Source organism: Penaeus chinensis, chromosome 14 (assembly GCF_019202785.1).
Source record: "Penaeus chinensis breed Huanghai No. 1 chromosome 14, ASM1920278v2, whole genome shotgun sequence".
NCBI lineage: Eukaryota > Metazoa > Arthropoda > Malacostraca > Decapoda > Penaeidae > Penaeus > Penaeus chinensis.
Window position 1 is genome coordinate 7,430,377 of NC_061832.1, and position 20,000 is coordinate 7,450,376.

Consider the following 20,000-nt stretch of genomic DNA (forward strand, 5'->3'; position numbering starts at 1 on the left):
GAATCAGTCTCACGCTTCATTATTGGGCTCCTTTTCCATCGCTCCACGGACTTCAGCGCACATTTCACAGGCCCCTCGCAACCATGGTAAGCTTGGACGCTGAATCCCTCTTCACCAATATCACACTGGATAACATCCTCACTACCCCTCTTTCCGAGGACCTTTGTCTAACCTTACCCACCGAAACCTCTTTTAGCTACCCTGCATAGAGAGTACTTCCAGTCTGAGCTTCCTCCTTACATCTCCAATCGCCCTTCACTCTTTACTCGGGAGTACGTGAAACCGAAACGACCTCAGGGATTTGATTTGGAAAGGTTGCTACTTGTTTCCAAAGCTCGGAACAGATAAAGTTTCACAATATATTCGAATAGTGTTTTGTAGCTGATATGGCAAAGGCCTCGTTTCATGTCAACATTAGCAATTGAAAGCTTATAGATTATTTGTAATGTCATAATTACATTTTACTCTGAGGGATTATCAAGAGCTGATAAATCAGCAAGATCAGGTATTTCAAAACCAACTGTGTCTCTGTGGATCCAACGACACCAAACAACTGGATCTACCAGAAATATATATAATTCAAAACTACAAATCAATGTGAAAGACAAATAGGAAGCTTGCACTGAAGTGCATGAATATTATGAACTAATGAAATCCATTTGATAATCGATGACAACACCCCCTATGGCTGGATTTAAAAAGGGGGCGTGGCCATGTCATCTGTGGCATTTTCTTCTTCACATTCTGCTGCAGTGTGGGACTTCGCATTATGCTGAAATATGCAGACTGTCAGAAATCGCTAGGCTGTTTGAGTGGATGCACAGCAGCAGGTTTGGGGAGATGAATGTCGGGCCCGACAGATCTATGGGGTATGCCTAGATGGAAATCCTGGACGGGATGTTTTACCATCGGTAAGGGCCATGGTATTTCCCAAGCCAATTTAACACGTCCAGGATAACAGCCCCATCCACACGAGCAGTGTCGTGAAAGCGCAATTTCGACATATTCACCCAAATCGCCAGATCTCAATTCTGCTGAGAATATTTGGGCAGCCATGACCAGAGACTTCCCCCAATATCATACCCACAATTGTGATCTGCCAGTTAACGGCGACGTTAGTGGCATCCATATTACACAGACATGCGCATTTGCCAAGAGGGTGGCAGTAATACGAAATATTAAAAGTATTATATCTTCCAAAAACCGTACATTTTTAAAACGTTACCAAGCAAAGTGCACAAAATATTAGAAAAATGAGGCATTCTAGGGGCATTTCGAGCTATAACCAAATCCATATAGGTGTAATAAGTAAAATATTAAAAAATTGTGGCCCTTGGGGGGGAGAGGGCAAGCTAGACCTTAAGGGGGAAAAGGAAGTCTTGTGCGGGCAACTGTCCACCCAACCCCCCCCCCTCCAAATAGCGCCCCGATATCAGGTCGAGCTCACTGCACTTTTTCCAACTGTTTTCGTCGTCGTATCAAGTCAGAAAGAATAAAGATACTTTTTTAGTGAGTGTACATTGGTGCCATCTTTGCTCTCTCGCCCATGATCCTGCCCTCTTGGTTTTCTTGAGGAAACTTCCATCAGTTTCAAGGATAAATTGGAGGTCATTAGTAATTGGATGGTAAGACTGACTTCCTGCATCGAGCTTCAGCAGGTTGGATTATCCACACCATATTCTCGACGCCAATTCTTCCACCACGACTCTTCCAACCTGACAGACTCCTCAACTGTCTGCCCTATACTGAAGAAATATACGCTCTCCATCGCTTCGCCTCCTTCATCTTCTCAACTGCAGCTTCAGTTTTGTCAGGTAAACGCTTTACGCCATACCCGTGCCTACACCAATCCTATCTCCACTTCGACATACACATACCATTCCTTGTTCCACTTATGATAGACCAATGGTTCATAACCGGTAGTAACGAAGCATTAGCAGGGGGTCACGAAGCTTTGAGGAAATATAAGGTTAGCTACTCTTCTTGGTAGTCATCAGTGCTCCTATTACGAATATGTTATTAAGCCATCACATAATGGGGGATGGCGGATGTGTCAGAGGTTTGGGAAAGGGGTCGCAAGAGTAAAAAGGTTGGAAACCACAGAGATAGACAGCATATAAGTGACAATAGTGTCCGCCAATACAAATAGGTTTCTTAACGTTAATGTGCCATATCCAGGGACACCCCGCTGCCCTCTTCTCCCATCAGCAGAACTGTCAAGCTGAGGAATCTGCACCTCTTTCTTTCCGCATATATACACGTTCACAGGGTGGTGGACTCTTCTGCTGCCAATAAGTTGCCCAGTTTCAACCTGAACTGTATTTTTTCTCAAGGTCTATTCACCTACCACATCCTTAGGCTATTGCCATATACCGGCTATATTTCCTTTGACCTAACTTCTACTTGTGCTTTAGCATGCTTGTCCTCACCCGAATGGGACGTGTTGCTTCTCCCTAGAGTTGCCCCTGCTAGCAAAGCGTGTGAATGCGATAACAGACCGCAGACTTCAGATAAACAAGTCTGAAACTTCTTTAATAACCACATCAGTTATTTCCTGTATTGCAATTTTATATCTATTTTCTTTTATAGTAAGATGAAGACTGATTATTGACTCGAATCAATGCCGAAATCTGGTCTCGCATTCGCACCATTTGCCCTAAGAGTGGTAACACTGCTTCTCCCTTTCTCTCGCGTAAGCCTTTCCCTACTTCGTCCATTTTCTTATTTTGCAAGAAATATTTCCTATACAGTATATTTTCTGCCATGTAGCATTTATGAATTTATTATGTGGCTGTTGGGCATCCTGAACGAAAAGATAAGTAAAAGACTTGTTGCTTATGAAACTTATCATAATGTTTTAAAGAAATGACAGCATTGGAATCTTTCCCCGAAGCATAACAATGTCATGGAAATCATCTTTTCGCATAATTCATATTTGTTACTTTAAGAGAAATTTATATACACATTGCAATGTTCTTCTTTCAACTTTGTTCTGCTTTCGGAAATTCACTTTCAGCATTGTCTCACAAATGAAAAGAAACAAATGTTACTGTTACAAATATTTTCATATCTATTTCATTGTGTCCTGTTTTAGGAGTTTCAACTTTATTATGATATAAAACATCAACGATACAGAAGCCGTAACACTGCAGTACGCCTGCCTGTTTTGCAACTTTGTAGTCCTTGGTTTCACTTACAAAACTATAAATTAAAATAACTTGATGTTTGTGAACCAGATTCCTCACTCACTAACTGTGAAAACCTATAACAGTATTTCTTAAAGGACTTCAATTCAAACGGTACATGAAGTTTTAATACACAAAAAACAAGAGAGAAATCAGTATATCATTCCATTCACAAACTTACGCAATCACACTTTCCCTAAACGAAACCTAAGAGCTCATAATACCTATTACGTTGGTTTTCGGACAGTCCAAATCCTGCTTCACCCACAGCGAGACGTTGCCCGAACCTCTGTCCAATTCGTAAACAAAGTCGAAGCGGCAGTACTCCTCATCGAGGAAAGAACACATCTTTCCAGTTCCCAGATCTGCAATTTTTGTTTTATTGTTAAGATAAGGTTAGGATTAATGTATGTGAAAAACGGAAGACAAAAAATCGTTGGTCATATAAGACCGAGGGGACTAAAATGAACGTTGACTGTGATAAAGTCAGACAAGATAGCTGAATCATGGTCACCTCAGAAGTGAGATATTTTGGTGGAGAAAAAGTGATAAACTAAATAGAATACTGAAACAAAAGTAACAGCAAACCAGCGTTACAAACAAAATCAAATAAACGCGCGCGTGCGCACGCTACCACCTATCCATACTGATCTATCTATTTTACATTGTGGATTTTTCTACCACAGTATCAACACAATAGGGTGTTTTACCATTCACTGATCTATCTGTATATGCATAGTGTGTATATGTGTGTGTGTGTGTGTGTGTGTGTGTGTGTGTGTGTGTGTGTGTGTGTGTGTGCGTGCGCGCGTGCGCGCATAAATGCATAATACACATACATATTTATAGTATATATATATATATATATGTATATATATGTATATATGTGTGTGTGTAATCTACTGTATATATAAACACACACAGACACTAACTCACACACACACACACACACACACACACACACACACACACACACACACACACACACACACACACACACACACACACACATGAATAACTATACCTTTTGCAAATTCACTGACTATACTGATGTTATAAGGACCACATTTTTGCTGACACTGATCCTCGTCCAACTCCGTTGTCTTGAACACCTTACACTGGACGCAAGGCTTGAACTCCGAGCACTTTCCGGTACATGTCTGTGTCGAGAAGAACATAGAGAAACGAAGTTGAGCGAGGGTATGTTTTTATTTTTATATGCATTTCCCTCATATGTGTGTGTGTATGTATAGATGTATAGATATATATATATGCATATACATGTTTCTATATATATATATATATATATATATATATATATATTTTTTTTACAGCCATTCATTCCACTGCAGGACATAGGCCTCTCTCAATTCACTATTGAGAGGTTATATGGGAGTGTCACCCTTGCCTGATTGGATGCCCTTCCTAATCCTAATCAACCACTAACACTTGTGCCACGGCGGAGACTTCCCCTACGACACCTGCGATTGACTTCTCAAGGCGATATGTCGTTTTCTCGGGCTCGAGCCAGCAGTCAGAGCGCAGGCATTTTTACGACCGCCGCGACTCGGGACCACGTGGGTCGGAGTCATATATATATATATATATATATATATATTATATATATGTATACATATGTAAATATATATTTATATATATGTAAATGTTTATACACACACACACACACACACACACACACAAACACACACACACACACACACACACACACACACACACACACACACACACACACACACACACACACGCATACGCATATATATATATATATATAATACATATATATATATATTTATACACATACATATATATATGTATGAATGTATGTATTTATGTATGCATATATATGGATGGATGGATGGATGGATGGATGGATGGATGGATGGATGGATGGATGGATGGATGGATGGATGGATGGATGGATGGATGGATGGATGGATGGATGCATGTATGTATGTATGTACGTATGTATGTATGTGTGCATGTATGTATTTATTTACGGCTGTGTGTATATGTACATATGTATATATTTACGGCTGTGTGTATATGTAAATATGTACATTACCCTCTCTTTGAGACATATACAAACACATAGGTAACCTTTCATACACATCCCTTACCTGACAGTCCTCACACCACTTCCCGAAATATTTGTCATTGCATTTGCATTTGTTGCATTCACAGGTACCGTGGTTTGAACAGATCTCCTCCGTGTCTAAAAATAATTATAAATATTTGTCGTGAGTCATTATGAGAGAGTATGTCTGTATGTGATTTTTCTGTCTATGATAATTAGAATGCAATAGCTCTCACACTCACCCTGGTTCATACAGTTGTAGATGTCATTGTTGCATGAGCAGTCTCTTCCCTTCCAGCCCTTGTTGCATATGCACGTGTTGCAGTCACACTCCCCGTGGCCAGAGCAAATTTCCCCTTCGAAGTTTTTGCATTCGAAGTTGTTGCATTCACAGTATTCTCCATCAATCTTCTGTTATGGTTTTTAGTTCTTTTATACAGGGCTAATGTAAGTTTTTAGTTTTTACTATAACGATTTTTTTGTTTGGCTTTTCAGTGATAGTTTTTAAAATTATAAAGTTTTTGCTTTTTCCAATGAAAATTTTTGTTTTTGTTTTTAGAGTGACAGCAATTGCGTTTAGTTTTCTAGTGACAATAAACGTATTTAAAAGTTTTTATTCTTAACAGTGATAATGAACGTCTTCAGTTTTCAGTGTCCATGAAAGTTTTAGTTATTACAGTGGCTGAAGGCTTTTGGTTTATAAAACAATGATAGTCATTAATGTTACAATGACAATAAAAGATTTAAGTCTTTGCAGTGATAATAAATGTTTAAAATTTTGGATTTTTAAAAACTTTACAATGGCAGCGTGATGTTTAAGTATCAACAAAAAAATAGGTTTCAGTCCTTACAACAATAGCGAAAAATGTTAGACTTCACTGTGACAATGAACATTTTAAAAATGTATAGCGACAATATGCCTCTTTTTAGATTATTCACTGACAATGATCGTTATTAGTTTTTAAAAGTGATAATAACAGATTTTAGTTCTTGCATACACATGCTTATTGCTCCTCACAAATATGAAAATGCCTGAAACGTTAAGTTTACACATTTGTAATTGGTATGGAAAGTTGACAAATGAGATCCTCACCTGATTCGGATCTGCTGGCGTATTGCACTGACACTGCCCGCACCTGCACTGACCACGGTTGCTGCAGATTGCGGAGGTGTTCGTCTGTCGGCACGAGTCTTCGCTGATGGTGCCAGTGCTGTCGGCATCCTTGCTGTCGCATTCACATGACTTCCCAAGGAAACCTTCGTGGCACTCACATACACCACACTTGAAATCGCCGTTCCTGGTGCATTCCTCTGCATTTGCAATGTAACCCTGGAAATAAATGGGGTACATTTGCATTCTTTATTCTATTTTTTTTCTTCTGATATCTTAAGACAATTCCAAAATTCTTATCAGACCACGGAAATATCCTTAAAAATGCACACCTTATCACCTGGCTTAGCACAGCTGCACTGGCAGTGCATCGCCAGGTTGATTTGCAGAGACCCCTGTCGGCCCACAGGATACACTTCGATGACTGGATTCCAATCTTTCTCGTTGTCTGGGCATTTTGTGGCCTGTCGAAGTATTCTGTTTATTCCCCTAAACATTAACATATCTCATACTTCAGTCAACAAGGAAATAAGCTCAATAAGGAAAAAGCAGAATAGAATGGCTACACAAATGCTCTCCTTACCGTGACCTCCACCAGGAATTCGACCTCGTCCCCGGCATCGAGTCCCTGGCAAGAGGATCGTTCCTTCATCTCGCCGTCCTTGCACTCGCTGAAGTAACGCACTGAAACGTGGGCGTTGTGGTCTCGCTCCCTCAGTTCCACTTTGCTAATGATGTCCTGTTGGTTAATGATACAAATAGCTTTCATTGACATAACATGTTCTGGCATCGTAAGTAATGCCTGGTCAACTGAATAGTTCCTGTCATACGAATTTAACATTATAATACGTTAAAGTACAGTACCTCAAATACCACGTAATCGTGACCTGCACAATGAATGTTATCTACAGACCTTAAGACTGCTGGTGAGGAGGTCAACCACATTAGAGGAGTCGCTCGCCAGAACGCCAGAAGACGCGCCCTCTATGTGCTGCGAGAGGCGGGCGTAGAGCGGTTCCTGCTCGGCTGTGATGGCGAACACCAGGTTAATTCTGTGGACCTTCGCCATCTCGTTGATCTGCCGGGAAGGGAGACACAGACAGAATAAGACTTTTCATGAAATGCATCACAATTTGTTTTTTTCAATTTTTGCATGCGGGGTGAAGCAATGTGCAAAATACAAACAGTTACTGTTTCCTTCTACTGATAAGTGGGAATGCACAGACTCACAGATCATTTCATGTAAAAGCGCATAAAAGCTCATGCTCAAAATGTATCAAGATAAAAGGTGGATCATGGGATAGGTAAGACTTCTCATTACTGTTCGATGTTAAGATTACAAATATCACAAGAACCGGGCTACCTCGTTTTATGTGTGTTATGGGCGTGCATTGTAATGTACAAACACAACTTATTCTGAAAAAAAAAACATGTGTCTGCCAATAAGCAGCATTCTTTTACATTGTACAAAGAAAAACTGCAAACTTATATCTGTGATCACTGTAACCAATCCAACATTAACACATACCTGAGCAACTGAAGGATAGTCGTACTGAATGGCTTTGTTATATTCATTGTTGTTGTCAAGATGGCACTGCTTGTCGTTGGGTCTTAAGATACCAGCCAGCTGAAGGAATGATAGCATGTTAGTTTGCTTTTAGGACACCTCTCATTAAGTTTGTCTAGCACCAGTAACATGTCCTACACCTTTAGAGACATTTTTATAAGGTTATTTAGTGTTTCGAGATTGGTTGATTCCCGATACTTGAAATTCATTATGTAATCAGTCTAAAGAAATAAAAAGATTAGTCATCATCACATTGTTGCCTTACAAATCTAACGAGGTCAATGGAAGTTTCTGTGCCATGACAAAAATGTTTACCGCTAATGGACCGCATGAAATCAATATCGGGTGCATTAGAGTTATGCTGTGGTAACTCTCTCTGATTGTTTTTTTTCATTCTTAATGCCAGTGATAGAGCAATTTCTTTATGTTGATTATTCATAATCCAGATAATCGAAGGTCGCTGTAATTTACTTCACTCCTTTGTAAATATTAGGATTCTTTCTTGAGCCCCCCAAAAGCAAGTTATTATTGTACGAAAATCTATCCTAATAATGTGATCCGTTGTGCAAATCTGTTTCCTCCCAGACCATCTAAAGTTTCACTTCTAAATGATTAGTATGATTACATAAGAAATATTAAAGGCACATGAAGTCTGGCATGTTCACATTACAGTTTTTTTTTATGTCACTCTTAAACCAGGTACAGCATATAATACAGTCCAACATGTTCCACAGTATAAAACGCATATAAACTGGGGGTCGCTTGATGATCTATATTTCAGGGTTTTGAAAAATCGTCCGTCAGGCACTACCCACAAATGTTCCTTCCACTGAAATCCTACTAAAGTTAACTAATGGGAAAATTAATTGATAGTGCTAATATGATTAGTTATAAAAGTACAACATTCCGTTTACAAATATGATATCACATGTCGCATACGACATCAATGTTTAAAATCTGTGCTTGTTTGTTTAATGTTTCTCTTATGTGAAAATACTGATAATGTAAGATAATGGAGATTTATTAATTTTGTTACTGAATAACACATGTGTTGTATTCAATATGGAGAAAGCCCAAATGAGTTTCATTGCAGCGAAAGGTGATAAATGCGTGTCTACAGATGGAAAAATAAATGTTGAAGAAATGTCTGGCAAAAGTGAATATCATCTGTATGGGAAAATTGATGATGGTGCCAGATTTATAAGATGAATAGAAAAACTCTGTAATGGGCCATTCTTGACAATGGCCAAGTCACACCTTAACCATTACCAATGCCTTAGAACAGCAGACATTGAGGAACTTATGGGAAAAGAACAATTTCCTGTTGAGCTACTGTGAAAAACTAATATTACTTTTTTTCTTTCTTTTACCTTCCCATCCCCCGCGAGATGGAAACCAGCATCAGTAGAGAATATGATCACCCGAAAACTGGTGTCGCGCCACTTGATTTTCTCCTCGCACACTATAGCTTGCATGAGGCCATCAAACCCGCCCTCTGGGAAGTCCTGGTTGGCGGCGCCCTTCGCTCGCTCAACCTCCTCCTGTCAGAAGACGAAATGTGAGAGATGTGAAGCGTTAAAATGCATGAATAAATGGCCATTTCTTTGATATGTACTCTACATATACATTATAAATAAAAATGGCACCATTGGTGTATTTTAATCTTGGAAGACTTGCGAGACTTATTGTGATTGTAAAAGATGTGTGTATATGTAGCTATAGACTTTACTATGTATAAATTAATGATATCCAATTTCGGGCTTAGAGTTTAATGCTGTAGCTTTCCTACTCCAGATATGGCCTAGCCCTTAAGCCATCTCAGCGTGCCCGACCACCCATATTAGTAACATTTCCCTCTGCTAGCCCATGTATAGTTTAGTAAAGAGGGGTGAGGGGGTCAATACTTCTTTACAGGACTTGTGGTGGCAGCTTTTCTCAGCAACTGTTTCTGTTTGAGAATATAGAAATTGAAGTGGGAAAGATATTCAAGGAGTCCACCCTCCTTTTTTCCTCTTCCCTTCCTTGATGCTCGTATAGAAATAATCTTTTCACTGAGCAAGAACCCCTATTGTCTTAAATCAATTATCCGGAAAGACAACTTTGAAGTATATTCTAACGGATGGCTGCCACCAGTGGAATTTCCAGCAGTCAGGAAGTGAGGGCAGAACTTTGGGGCTAAGATGAATCTAGGAAAGCACATTTCTTAAACATACGTAATAAGACACTTTGGTTTTGACTTAAATAATGTGATTTACACAACTCTCAGAAAATTATTCTTGCATATACTGGCACACCGCATATATCAATCAATCTTAACAGATTAAGGAAGCTTAAATGTGTGATTATAGAGGTGTTGAAATATGTTAGTATAGTGCAATATCTATCATTATTAGTGATATTAGTCAATCTATCTGTGATCATAGAATTTCTAAAAACAAAATTATGTGCATTCCTTAAAACTAGAACCAAGGAGAATTATCGCTACCAATAGTAAATTGTATATAACTTGTCAATCGTGCCTATGCATGACAGGCAGTGCATGCATGACTGGTGCTCTTGTAGAAACAAGAACAACCCGAAGAATCTCGGATTTCAAATCAATCCCTTTGCATATGCACCAGCAATTGCCTTTTAAGTATCCCTCAAGACAAAGAGCTTAAATGCTGTGATATGTTAGATCAATATGACAGGGACTGGTCTGGACACAATGGTGACTATTCCCAACCTGTGTCTGGGTCTAGAGCTGGTTTGAACCCCAATAGCAACTCACGTGCCCATTAATGGTTTACTCACTCAAATGGAAATGCGCTGTTAAGTAATTTACCGTGAAAACTGAGACATTGTTAGTGAGTGGGAGAGCGTTCTTGAAACTGTAGGCTGGTGTTTCGCCCCTGCAAAAGATTAGGGATTATAAACCTGCCTTTGGATGTACACACAAATATTATGAATTGGATTATGTAGTGTCCAGGATCCTATAAATATGAGATATATTATCTTACAGATATAAAACAAAATAATTTGAATCGCGTAATTTAAAGATGTAAGAACATCAAAAGTGTTGTTAGCAAAGTTATTAAACTGGCTGGCTCACCCGGTCACTAGATTGGGGGAAATGTAAGGCAACACTGGCTTGTCAATGAAGATGCCAAAACCGAGGTGCAAGTTAGAGGTGATCTCCTTCATTCCTTCTGCCAGCTTTTCTCCAAGGGTATACAACATATCCTTATCGTCTGCCATGGACTTAGATCCATCCATCAAGTAGTAGACGTCAGCTGGATAATTGTCTAAGTGGCTGTAGGTCAAGGTTATGTTGTAGGGGGTCTCTGAAAAAAGACGAAACTACAGAGATGTTTTTGAAAGTATGTTATATATGATGGTCTATATCAAAAGAGTAAGTTGAAAGGTTCAACATAAGATATACTTCTGAAATCATTAAAGCATGGTCCTGTAACATATTACAGAAAAATGTCAATGGAATATTGGTAAATTTAGTAAGTGGAAACTATTATCGCCATGCATAGGGGTTATCCTGGGCTAAAAAATGCATAAACGTTTATTCTGTTCACATTGTGAAATGTCTGTGCCTGCATTTTTCATTTCACTGTGATGTCAAATTCCTCCCTAACGGGAGCCGCCTTGCCACAGTGGGGGGCTTGAAGTCCCAATGATTTGGTGAGCCGGACCAGAGGGCTACCCATACTGGAGGGGTCACCAGTGAAGAATGAGACAAAATGGCTTCCTGGTGCACCAAGGCCTATGAGAGGGGACCCCTGTTCATTCCAGCTTGGACCAGGGAGAACTCTCCCATGTGTGTTTTCCGTACATGACATCCCGTATTAGTGGGAGACAGGAGTATATTTCCTTACTACCCCTGTGGCTATTGGGAGATCTTGAGTCCCAAATATAGCTTCCCCTTGTTGGACTCCATGGTGGGTGGGTGGGTGGGAGGGTGAGGAAATGAAAAATTCTTATATGTATGATTTCTACAAATTTATAAAGAACTAGCTCTCTCCCTGACGACCTACGCAATCCCCTGGCCAATCCCTCTGGAATGTCACATGTCACTCTAGAACCTTTCCAGTTTCTAAAGGACAAGCATGGGAATCATAATAGTTCTCAGCCTCCCAAACCAGGTAAGAAGGAGAAAAGGCCTCCTCAATCTATAAAGGAAATCTTGCTTGGTAAATATGAAGGTATCTCATATAGTAAATAACTAGTAGTGAAGACCATTGATGATGTATCAGTGATGGATCTTGATATTTTTGAAGAGCATCAGAAGATAGTTCAAGTGTGTCAACGTGATCCTCGCATCACCCCAGAGCGAGATGGTAGCCTTATAGTTGAGGTTTTGGTCATCAGAGACGAGAGTGACCGTCTGCGTGCAATATGCGACATTCCTGGGGCTCAAGTCTCATATTCTCCTTACAGAACACTTAATAAGTGTAAGGGAATTGTCTTTTCCAGAGACCTGATGAGGTATTCTGAGGAGAAACTGTAAGAGGAACTAAAGATTTTTAATGTAGTGGCAGTAAAATGTTTTAAGAAGAAAGTTGACGGTTTGGAACAGTTGACACCTGCTCTTTTTCTACCTTTTGAAATGCTAGTCCTTCCAGAATCAGTTAAGTTGGCATGGTACCACCTCAAGGTAAAGCCATATGTGCCCAACCCTATGCAGTGCTTCCAATGCCGGGGTTATGGGCATGGAACCAACTCTTGTCATTTTAAGGAAAACGGACAACCAAGAGTATGTGTAATGTGTGGTTCAACAGGTCATCAAGGAGATAATAACAATATGCTGTTACTATTGCAAAGAAGCTCATGAAGCTTCTTTAAAGCAATGTAAAAGGGACAAATTTGAAAAAGAAGTGTTGGTAATAAAGAGCAAGGAGAAAGTTAGTTTTCCAGAGGCAAAGCAATGTGCCCGTGTGCTGTTTGCACAGCCAGGTAAGTACTTTGCCTCTTCAAACCCATTCTCCTTCCTGCCATCCCTTACCCTCCAATACTTCTTCCACCACACACTATGCAACTACCTTTAAACCTCAGTCCTCAAATGCTGAAACTGCCTCTGGTGAGTTGTTCCACCAGAAACGGAGTAGGAGTGATGGGTCTATTGAGGAGACTCTTCCCAAAGTAAGGTCTTTGGAGCCATCAGTCAAGGCTCCACAGGCCTGAGCCTGTCCAAAGGAAGCCTGTGGAAACTAGTTCCACAGGGGACAGCTTAAAGGTGTGGGGTGGGCCTTAACCATGGGTGCTGTCAAACACCTTATGGAGTAGTTTGTCAACCTGAAGAACTGGATACCCTGATCCAGTGGAACTGTCACGGAATTCATGCAAAATGGGAAGAACTACAACATCTGATAGCTTCATGTAACCCAGTTTGTGTATGCCTACAAGAGATTGTGACCAGGAAAAATCATCCAATTTCCCTGAGAGGATTCCAAGTTAAAGACCATTATGGGCCTCATGGAGGAGTAGCAGTGATAGTACGTCAGGATATTCCCTTCCAGGCCATCTGCCTGTAGACGACACTGCAGGTGAAGGCCTCATGCCATCCACTTGTCGACTACACTGCAGGTGAAGGCCTCATGGAGAAGTAGCAGTGATAGTACGTCAGGATATTCCCTTCCAGGCTATCCACCTGTAGACGACGCTGCATTTGAAGGCTTTGAGAATAGGCTTGAAACCTTACACTGTTACATCTTCCTCAAAATAATCTCAACATAAGTGATTTGGAAGATCTACTTGGGCAGTTGCCTCATCCATTTCTACTCTTGTGAGATTTCAATGGCCGGCATCACCTCTGGGGAGACACTTTGTGCAACTCTTGAGGAAGGGCCTTGGAGTCCTTGTTCTCAAGAGTAGATGCGGTTTTACTGAACAGTGACACACCCACACATTTCCAAATTCAAACTCACTCTCCAGTATTGACCTGTCAATTGGTTCACATGATTCACAGTTAAATTTCACTTGGCAGGCCATGGAAGTGACCAGTTTCCAGTAGTAGACTGGAATCTTTTTAGATCAACCAAAGTATTGCAAGGATCTGTGAATGATTTCCATTATATTGAAAATGCTGTTAATCACTTTACATCACGAATTTACCTTGCAGCAGAAGCATCCATTCCCAAAAGTAGTGGGCAGTAAAGTCGACCTCTGGTACCATGGTGGTCTGATGAATGCCAACAAGCTGTCAGAGCAAGAAATGCTGCATCACGGCAGTTGAAACAACGCCCCAGCGATGTAACGGCCGTTGTGGAGACAGTATGTCTACTCGATTACTCTGGGACCCCCTTAGCATGGGTATGGGTCAAGGTGCATAAGGTCGCTGGAAAGAGCACACCCATGTCACCACCTCCTCTGAAGATAAATGGCATAATCCTCACAGACAAAAAAGATGTTTCAAATGAGCTAGCTAAATCCATGGCAGAGATCTCTGGAACATCTTATACTGCTTGATTCTCCATTCTTTGGGCTGAACAGGAACGACATCCAGTATCACTTGCCATTTTTGTCCAAGGAGATTGCTTGGCAGCTCTGCCGTAAGACTGCCCCAGGAAGTGACGATATTCCATACACTTATCAGAGAGCTCCCGAAAGTTCCTACTAGACCTATTCAATAGAATCTATAGGGAGGGCACATTGACATCCACATGGAAAGAGGCTATAATAATTCCTTTCCCTAAACCTGGCAAGGATGCTTCCATACCAGGGAATTACAGACCAATTTATCTTACCAGCTGCATCTGCAAGTTGGAGAAAATGGTAAATGGTCTTCTATGACCTTGAAAAGGCTTATGATACCACTTGCAAGCATGGCATACTCATGAAGCTGTATGACATTGGTTTAAGAGGAGTATTACCTACCTTCATACAAAGCTTCCCTGCTGACAGGAAGTTTAGAGTGAGGGTGGGAAACAGTTTCTCTAAACTGGAAGATCAGCTGAAAGGGGTCCCACAAGTGTGACCCTGTTTACCATTTCTATAAATGACATCTTAAAGGTCATTCCAAGTGCTGTCTCATGTAATCTGTATGTGGATGACTTTACAACTGTATTGCTCAGGAGGAAGCTTACATGATGTACAAGGGCACATACAGATACATACTTACTGCAATAAATCAGGTTGTGCAGTGGGCAACATGCCATAGGTTCAAATTTTCTCTAAGCAAGACCATGACCATGCGAGGAAAGTTATATCCTTCCAGCTATTTAGGAGCAAACCCACTGGCTTTTGTCCAAGAGGTGAAGTACTTAGGTCAAATTTTTTGCTTAAGACTTACATAGATGCCTCATATCAATTGAATGTGAAAGCTACAAAAGGGCTTAGTATTTTGCAGGTACTTTCACACCTATCTTTGGGTGTAGACTGCACAACACTTCTGCGACTTTACCGAGTGCTTATTCGTAGTAAACTTGACTATGGATGTAACGCTTATTCATCTGCAACATCCACTGTTCTCCACTCCGTTCATAATGAAACTCTCAGAAGCTGTGCAGGGGCTTTAAGGTCTTCACCTGGGGAGTCCCTGTATGCTGAGAGTGGAGAACCACCTCTTTCATTACACCGGGACTACATGAACCTGATTTACTACAAAGGATTCCGGGATCTCGTACATCCAGATCCTACGGTAGGAAAATAAGGAATCTTGTGGAAGATCTTAATTTAAATCTCACTACGGTTCTGGCTGTTGGAACTCCCCAAGTCCCCCTTTGGACCAATCTCACTAAGGTTCTGGATGTCGGAACTCCCCAATTCCCCCCTTGGACAAATCAAGTTGAGCTGATCGGAATTGGGAAAGGGGAGAGATCCGAAGCAGAAGTCAGAGAGAGATTTCTTCACCACATTTCTAAGTACCAAATTAAATGTTGCGGAGATTGAGGTTTTGGCAGTCAGGTATATTCTGAAACTATTTGGTATACAGAATGTTTTCCTCCTAATCGATTCGAAAATAATGTGCCATCATAAACACAGCTGATTTACACCTCCTTTGGAGGCCATAGCTAGACAAAGATATCTTTTGGAAATGGATCATCTACGTCGTTACCCATATTAGCACTGTAAGAAATAAAAACACAGGACACATTCATTAATATAAACAATACAATTATTCTCTTGGACGCAGATAAACCACAAACACCAAACATCTCTGATTAAACTTGAACTCACGAATTCTGAGTGTTAGGTTAACCTCCTGCGGTTTCATCTGCACAATGTTTTCGACGTCGCCATCAGAAGACAAAGGCTCCTCCTCGATCACATTGTAAATGAATTCCGGTTCGACTACTTCAGTATCACACCACGTTAGCCACTTCTCGTAGTTGGGGTGCTCACGGCTAATGCATCTTGATCTGGTCTCGGTGTTGTTCTGGGCCTTTTGTATCTTTTTGAAGAAATGACGGTCAAGGGCGTTTTATAACCTTTTAAAAGAACATGATGTTCAAGGACGTTTTATAAGTTATCACAAGAAAAGGATGGGCAAGGAACGTTTTATAACTTTTTAAAAGAAAATGATGGGCAATGACGTTTCGTAACTTTTTACGAGAAAATGATGGTCAAGGATGTTTAAAACTTAAAAAAAAAATGATGGACAAGGGCGTTTCATAACTCTTTATGTGAAGATGACGATACAATTCTGAAAGCGCAAAGGAAAAAAAAAAAAAAAAAATTAACAGAAAAAATCGTAGTCACCTCTGAGCACCAGATGCAAGTGGGATGACGGATACACTCTGTACAGGTGTAGTGTTGACAGCCAGGATAATCAGCGGCCAAGCAGCATGACAAGGCGACGAAGCAGACCACAATTAGCGTGAACTTCATTGCTGAAACTTAGTAAACCGTGTTTTGTAGCATCTCCGAAAACCCAGACACTTTGAGTCATCCTCACCCATGTTTATCCCATTCTGTGTTTCCACCACAAGTACACACACACACACACACACACACACACACACACACACACACACACACACACACACACACACACACACACACACACACACACACTGTAACAAGCACAAGGGATATGAAGTTAGAATGACCCAAAACTTCGTCACTTGGTTTTTATGCATATGTTATCAATTATGTATACCTCAATTTTACTGTTTAGCTATGTAAGATAAAAGGACTTAATTATTTTTCTAGAAAGATGATCTTTTTTATGTTTATTATTTTATGTTCTATATATTTCTATATTATTTTTACTAAGATTAGGAAACTGTAAAATATAATAGTTTACCCTTCAAAGTATTAGTTTTTTTTTTTTTTTTTTTTTTTGTTACCCCCACCATACATTATTTTTATTTAAAGGGTACACCGCTATATTTCAATGGTACTGTTGTATTAAGGTTGTATAATTGATATTAAAAAAAAAAAAACAATAAACAATATGCATTATTTTTGTTATTAGAAATATTAATTTAAGTTCTGAGATTATGCATGTATAGATTAAGAAAAACTATATATTTGTACTATATGTGATCCGAGTTGACTTTAAATTTTAAAGTATATACAGTGCTAAAACCTGATACTATAGCTATAATCAGAGTCAGAACAACAGCCAGAAAAGTATTAGATTATCGTGAAATATCCGAGGTAAGAAAAAATATCCAGCTGTAATTATATAACTAATAAATTCATAAAATACTATAAACTTAATTTATAGAACAAAAGAAAGTAACTATTTGAGATCAAACTGGAAATTAGAGATAAAGAGTATGTCTTCTTCACGGTGAATGGCTTGCAAGTGACTCTTGAACACCGTCCCGATGTGTATCTTAATATTATTTAGAATTTAAAAACCCATTCAAATAATAAGTGTTCTTAACATCTATAATGGTATAATATTTTAAAATGATGTGCATATAACTACTCAGATCGTATATGATGACATAAATATTATACATAATTTGTATGTTTGTAAGAAATATTTTTGTTATTTCAAGAAATGATTGTTTTATCAATCCTGAACTAGAATAATTGTTTCTTTTCTAGGAAAGGTTTTGTCGAAGTTTTGGTTTTCACGTCCCTGGTGCTGTGAACAAGAATGAAAGAAAACACCATCTTTGGGAGTCCATGGCATTGATGAAGGAAAGGAAAGAAGATATCTCAGAAAGGAACAAGTGTAAAGATTGTTCTTATATATATGTATATATATATATATATATATAATCAGGATATACACATTACCTATAAAAAGAGAGTTAAGGGGAGGGGGTTATATTAATAAGCACAAGGTCACTTCCAGCACAGATTACAAAACCCTAAAACTGACTCTCATATATTATTGTCTTTTTTTTTTGTTTTTACAATAGATAATGCAAAGTTGCACGTACTTGAGATAAGATTTTACACGACACAATAAGGTTACCCGACCTGACACCACAGCACAAGCTTTTTGAATGTTCTTGTGTTCTTCCGGAAAAGAACTTCCTTGGGTGTGGTTATCTCCAGGATTTCGCTGAATTCCATATAATCTCTTTCTCTCTATCTCACTCTCCCTGTCTGTCTTTCCGTTTCTCTCTCTATCGCGCGCTCTCCCTCTCTCTCTATCCCCCCCCCCCCATCTCTATCTTTCTCTCTCTCTCTCTCCCCCCCCCTCTCTCTCCTCTCTCTCTCTCTCCCCTCTCCTCTCCTCTCCTCCCTCCTCTCTCTCCTCTCTCTGTCTATCTCTCTCCCTCCTCTCTCCTCCTCTCTCTGTCTCTCTCTCCTCTCTCTCCCTCCCTCTCTCTCTCTCTCCCTCTCTCATCTCTCTCCTCCTCTCCTCTCTCTCTCTCTCTCTCTCTCTCCTCTCCTCTCCTCCCTCCCTCCTCTCTCTCACTCTCTTCTCTCTCCCCCCTCCTCTCCTCCCTCTCTCCCTCTCTCCTCTCTCCCCCCCCCATTTCTCTCTCTCTCTCTCTCTCCTCTCCCTCCCTCTCTCTCTCCTCTCTCTCCTCTCCCCCTCTCTCTCTCTCTCTCTCCTCTCCTCTCTCTCTCTCTCTCTCTCTCTCTCTCTCTCTCTCTCTCTCTCTCTCCTCTCTCTCTCTCTCCTCTCCTCTCTCTCTCTCTCTCTCTCTCTCTTCTCTCTCTCTCTCTCTCCTCCTCTCTCTCTCTCTCTCTCTCTCTCTCTCTCTCTCTCTCTCTCTCACTCACTCTCTCTCTCTCTTTACCATCATGTTGTCGGGTCCCAGCTCAGAAGGTAAAAATTAAACAAATAAAAATCAGAGCATGCATAGATAACAATAGAAAAAAACAAACACAAAGAAAAATGTCAACTTTTACGAAAAAAAAAAAAAAACAGACACCACTACCGGTGATATATTATCAACATTTTCCGAGAACGTGATAGTAAGACTGATTATAAAAAAAAAACAACTAAAAAAAACAACATTCGATATGTGTTGACACAAACAAAAAAGTAACTTTGCAGATACAAAGCATACCAGAACTAAAAAACACGCTTTGAACTCAAGTTATTTTCTTCTAACAGTAGTATATGTAGCATATGTTAAGTGACTAAATCGCTAACCATTTCCTTTTTTGAGTTATAGTGTAAAAACCCTTTGGTTCGAAGTATTCTTCTTTCTAACAAGGAATTACAAAATATTTCAGATTCCGATTGAATACAATTTCTTACAAGCACAATTGATATTTAACATTTTGTTATGAAATTTACTCCAAAGAAACAAAACCTTAGGGTTGTATATAGGCATTATATACCTAAAATCTTAAATCTTGATCTTAAAATATATGTTTCTTTGAATCTGAGTAATTAACTTCATACAAAGAACCAATAAGAAGCTATAATGGGCGACCAACTAATATTCAGTGTCGTTCTGTACTTTTCTTATTTCTCCTTGTATCTTTTTTATTGAAGCATAATGCTTTTTCTTCAGTCCTTCCCCTCACAGAAGGAAAAGGTAAGATCCATGATGAGTGATCGACAAAGTCATCAAGCTAATCCATGCCAGAGAATTTTGTAAATGGAAGTGAGCGCAAGGCAAATCTCATTATTTATTTCTGTTTCCTCTGTTAGGGCATTGAATGATATAATAAATGGTCAAGGGC

General features: G+C 39.7%; 1 protein-coding gene across 2 annotated transcripts in view; it reads right to left on the reverse strand.

Moving 5' to 3' along the window:
* The window catches only part of LOC125032451 (integrin beta-PS-like), a 47,740-nt gene that overhangs the window by 1,780 nt on the left and 25,960 nt on the right, over window positions 1–20,000 (reverse strand). The window contains exons 1-15 of one of the 2 annotated variants that reach the window (XM_047623592.1): window positions 18,290–18,416; window positions 16,647–16,783; window positions 16,125–16,338; window positions 11,050–11,281; window positions 10,783–10,849; window positions 9,329–9,499; window positions 7,920–8,018; window positions 7,305–7,469; window positions 6,975–7,130; window positions 6,724–6,855; window positions 6,374–6,610; window positions 5,523–5,691; window positions 5,324–5,418; window positions 4,210–4,345; window positions 3,410–3,550 (exon numbers count right to left, since the gene is read on the reverse strand). In XM_047623592.1, coding sequence (XP_047479548.1) covers window positions 3,410–3,550; window positions 4,210–4,345; window positions 5,324–5,418; window positions 5,523–5,691; window positions 6,374–6,610; window positions 6,724–6,855; window positions 6,975–7,130; window positions 7,305–7,469; window positions 7,920–8,018; window positions 9,329–9,499; window positions 10,783–10,849; window positions 11,050–11,281; window positions 16,125–16,338; window positions 16,647–16,775 — 2,143 coding nt within the window. In that variant the 5' untranslated portion in view covers window positions 16,776–16,783; window positions 18,290–18,416. Of the gene's footprint in view, window positions 1–3,409; window positions 3,551–4,209; window positions 4,346–5,323; window positions 5,419–5,522; window positions 5,692–6,373; window positions 6,611–6,723; window positions 6,856–6,974; window positions 7,131–7,304; window positions 7,470–7,919; window positions 8,019–9,328; window positions 9,500–10,782; window positions 10,850–11,049; window positions 11,282–16,124; window positions 16,339–16,646; window positions 16,784–18,289; window positions 18,417–20,000 lie in introns of those variants that run through there. The other variant, XM_047623591.1, reaches the window with a different exon arrangement.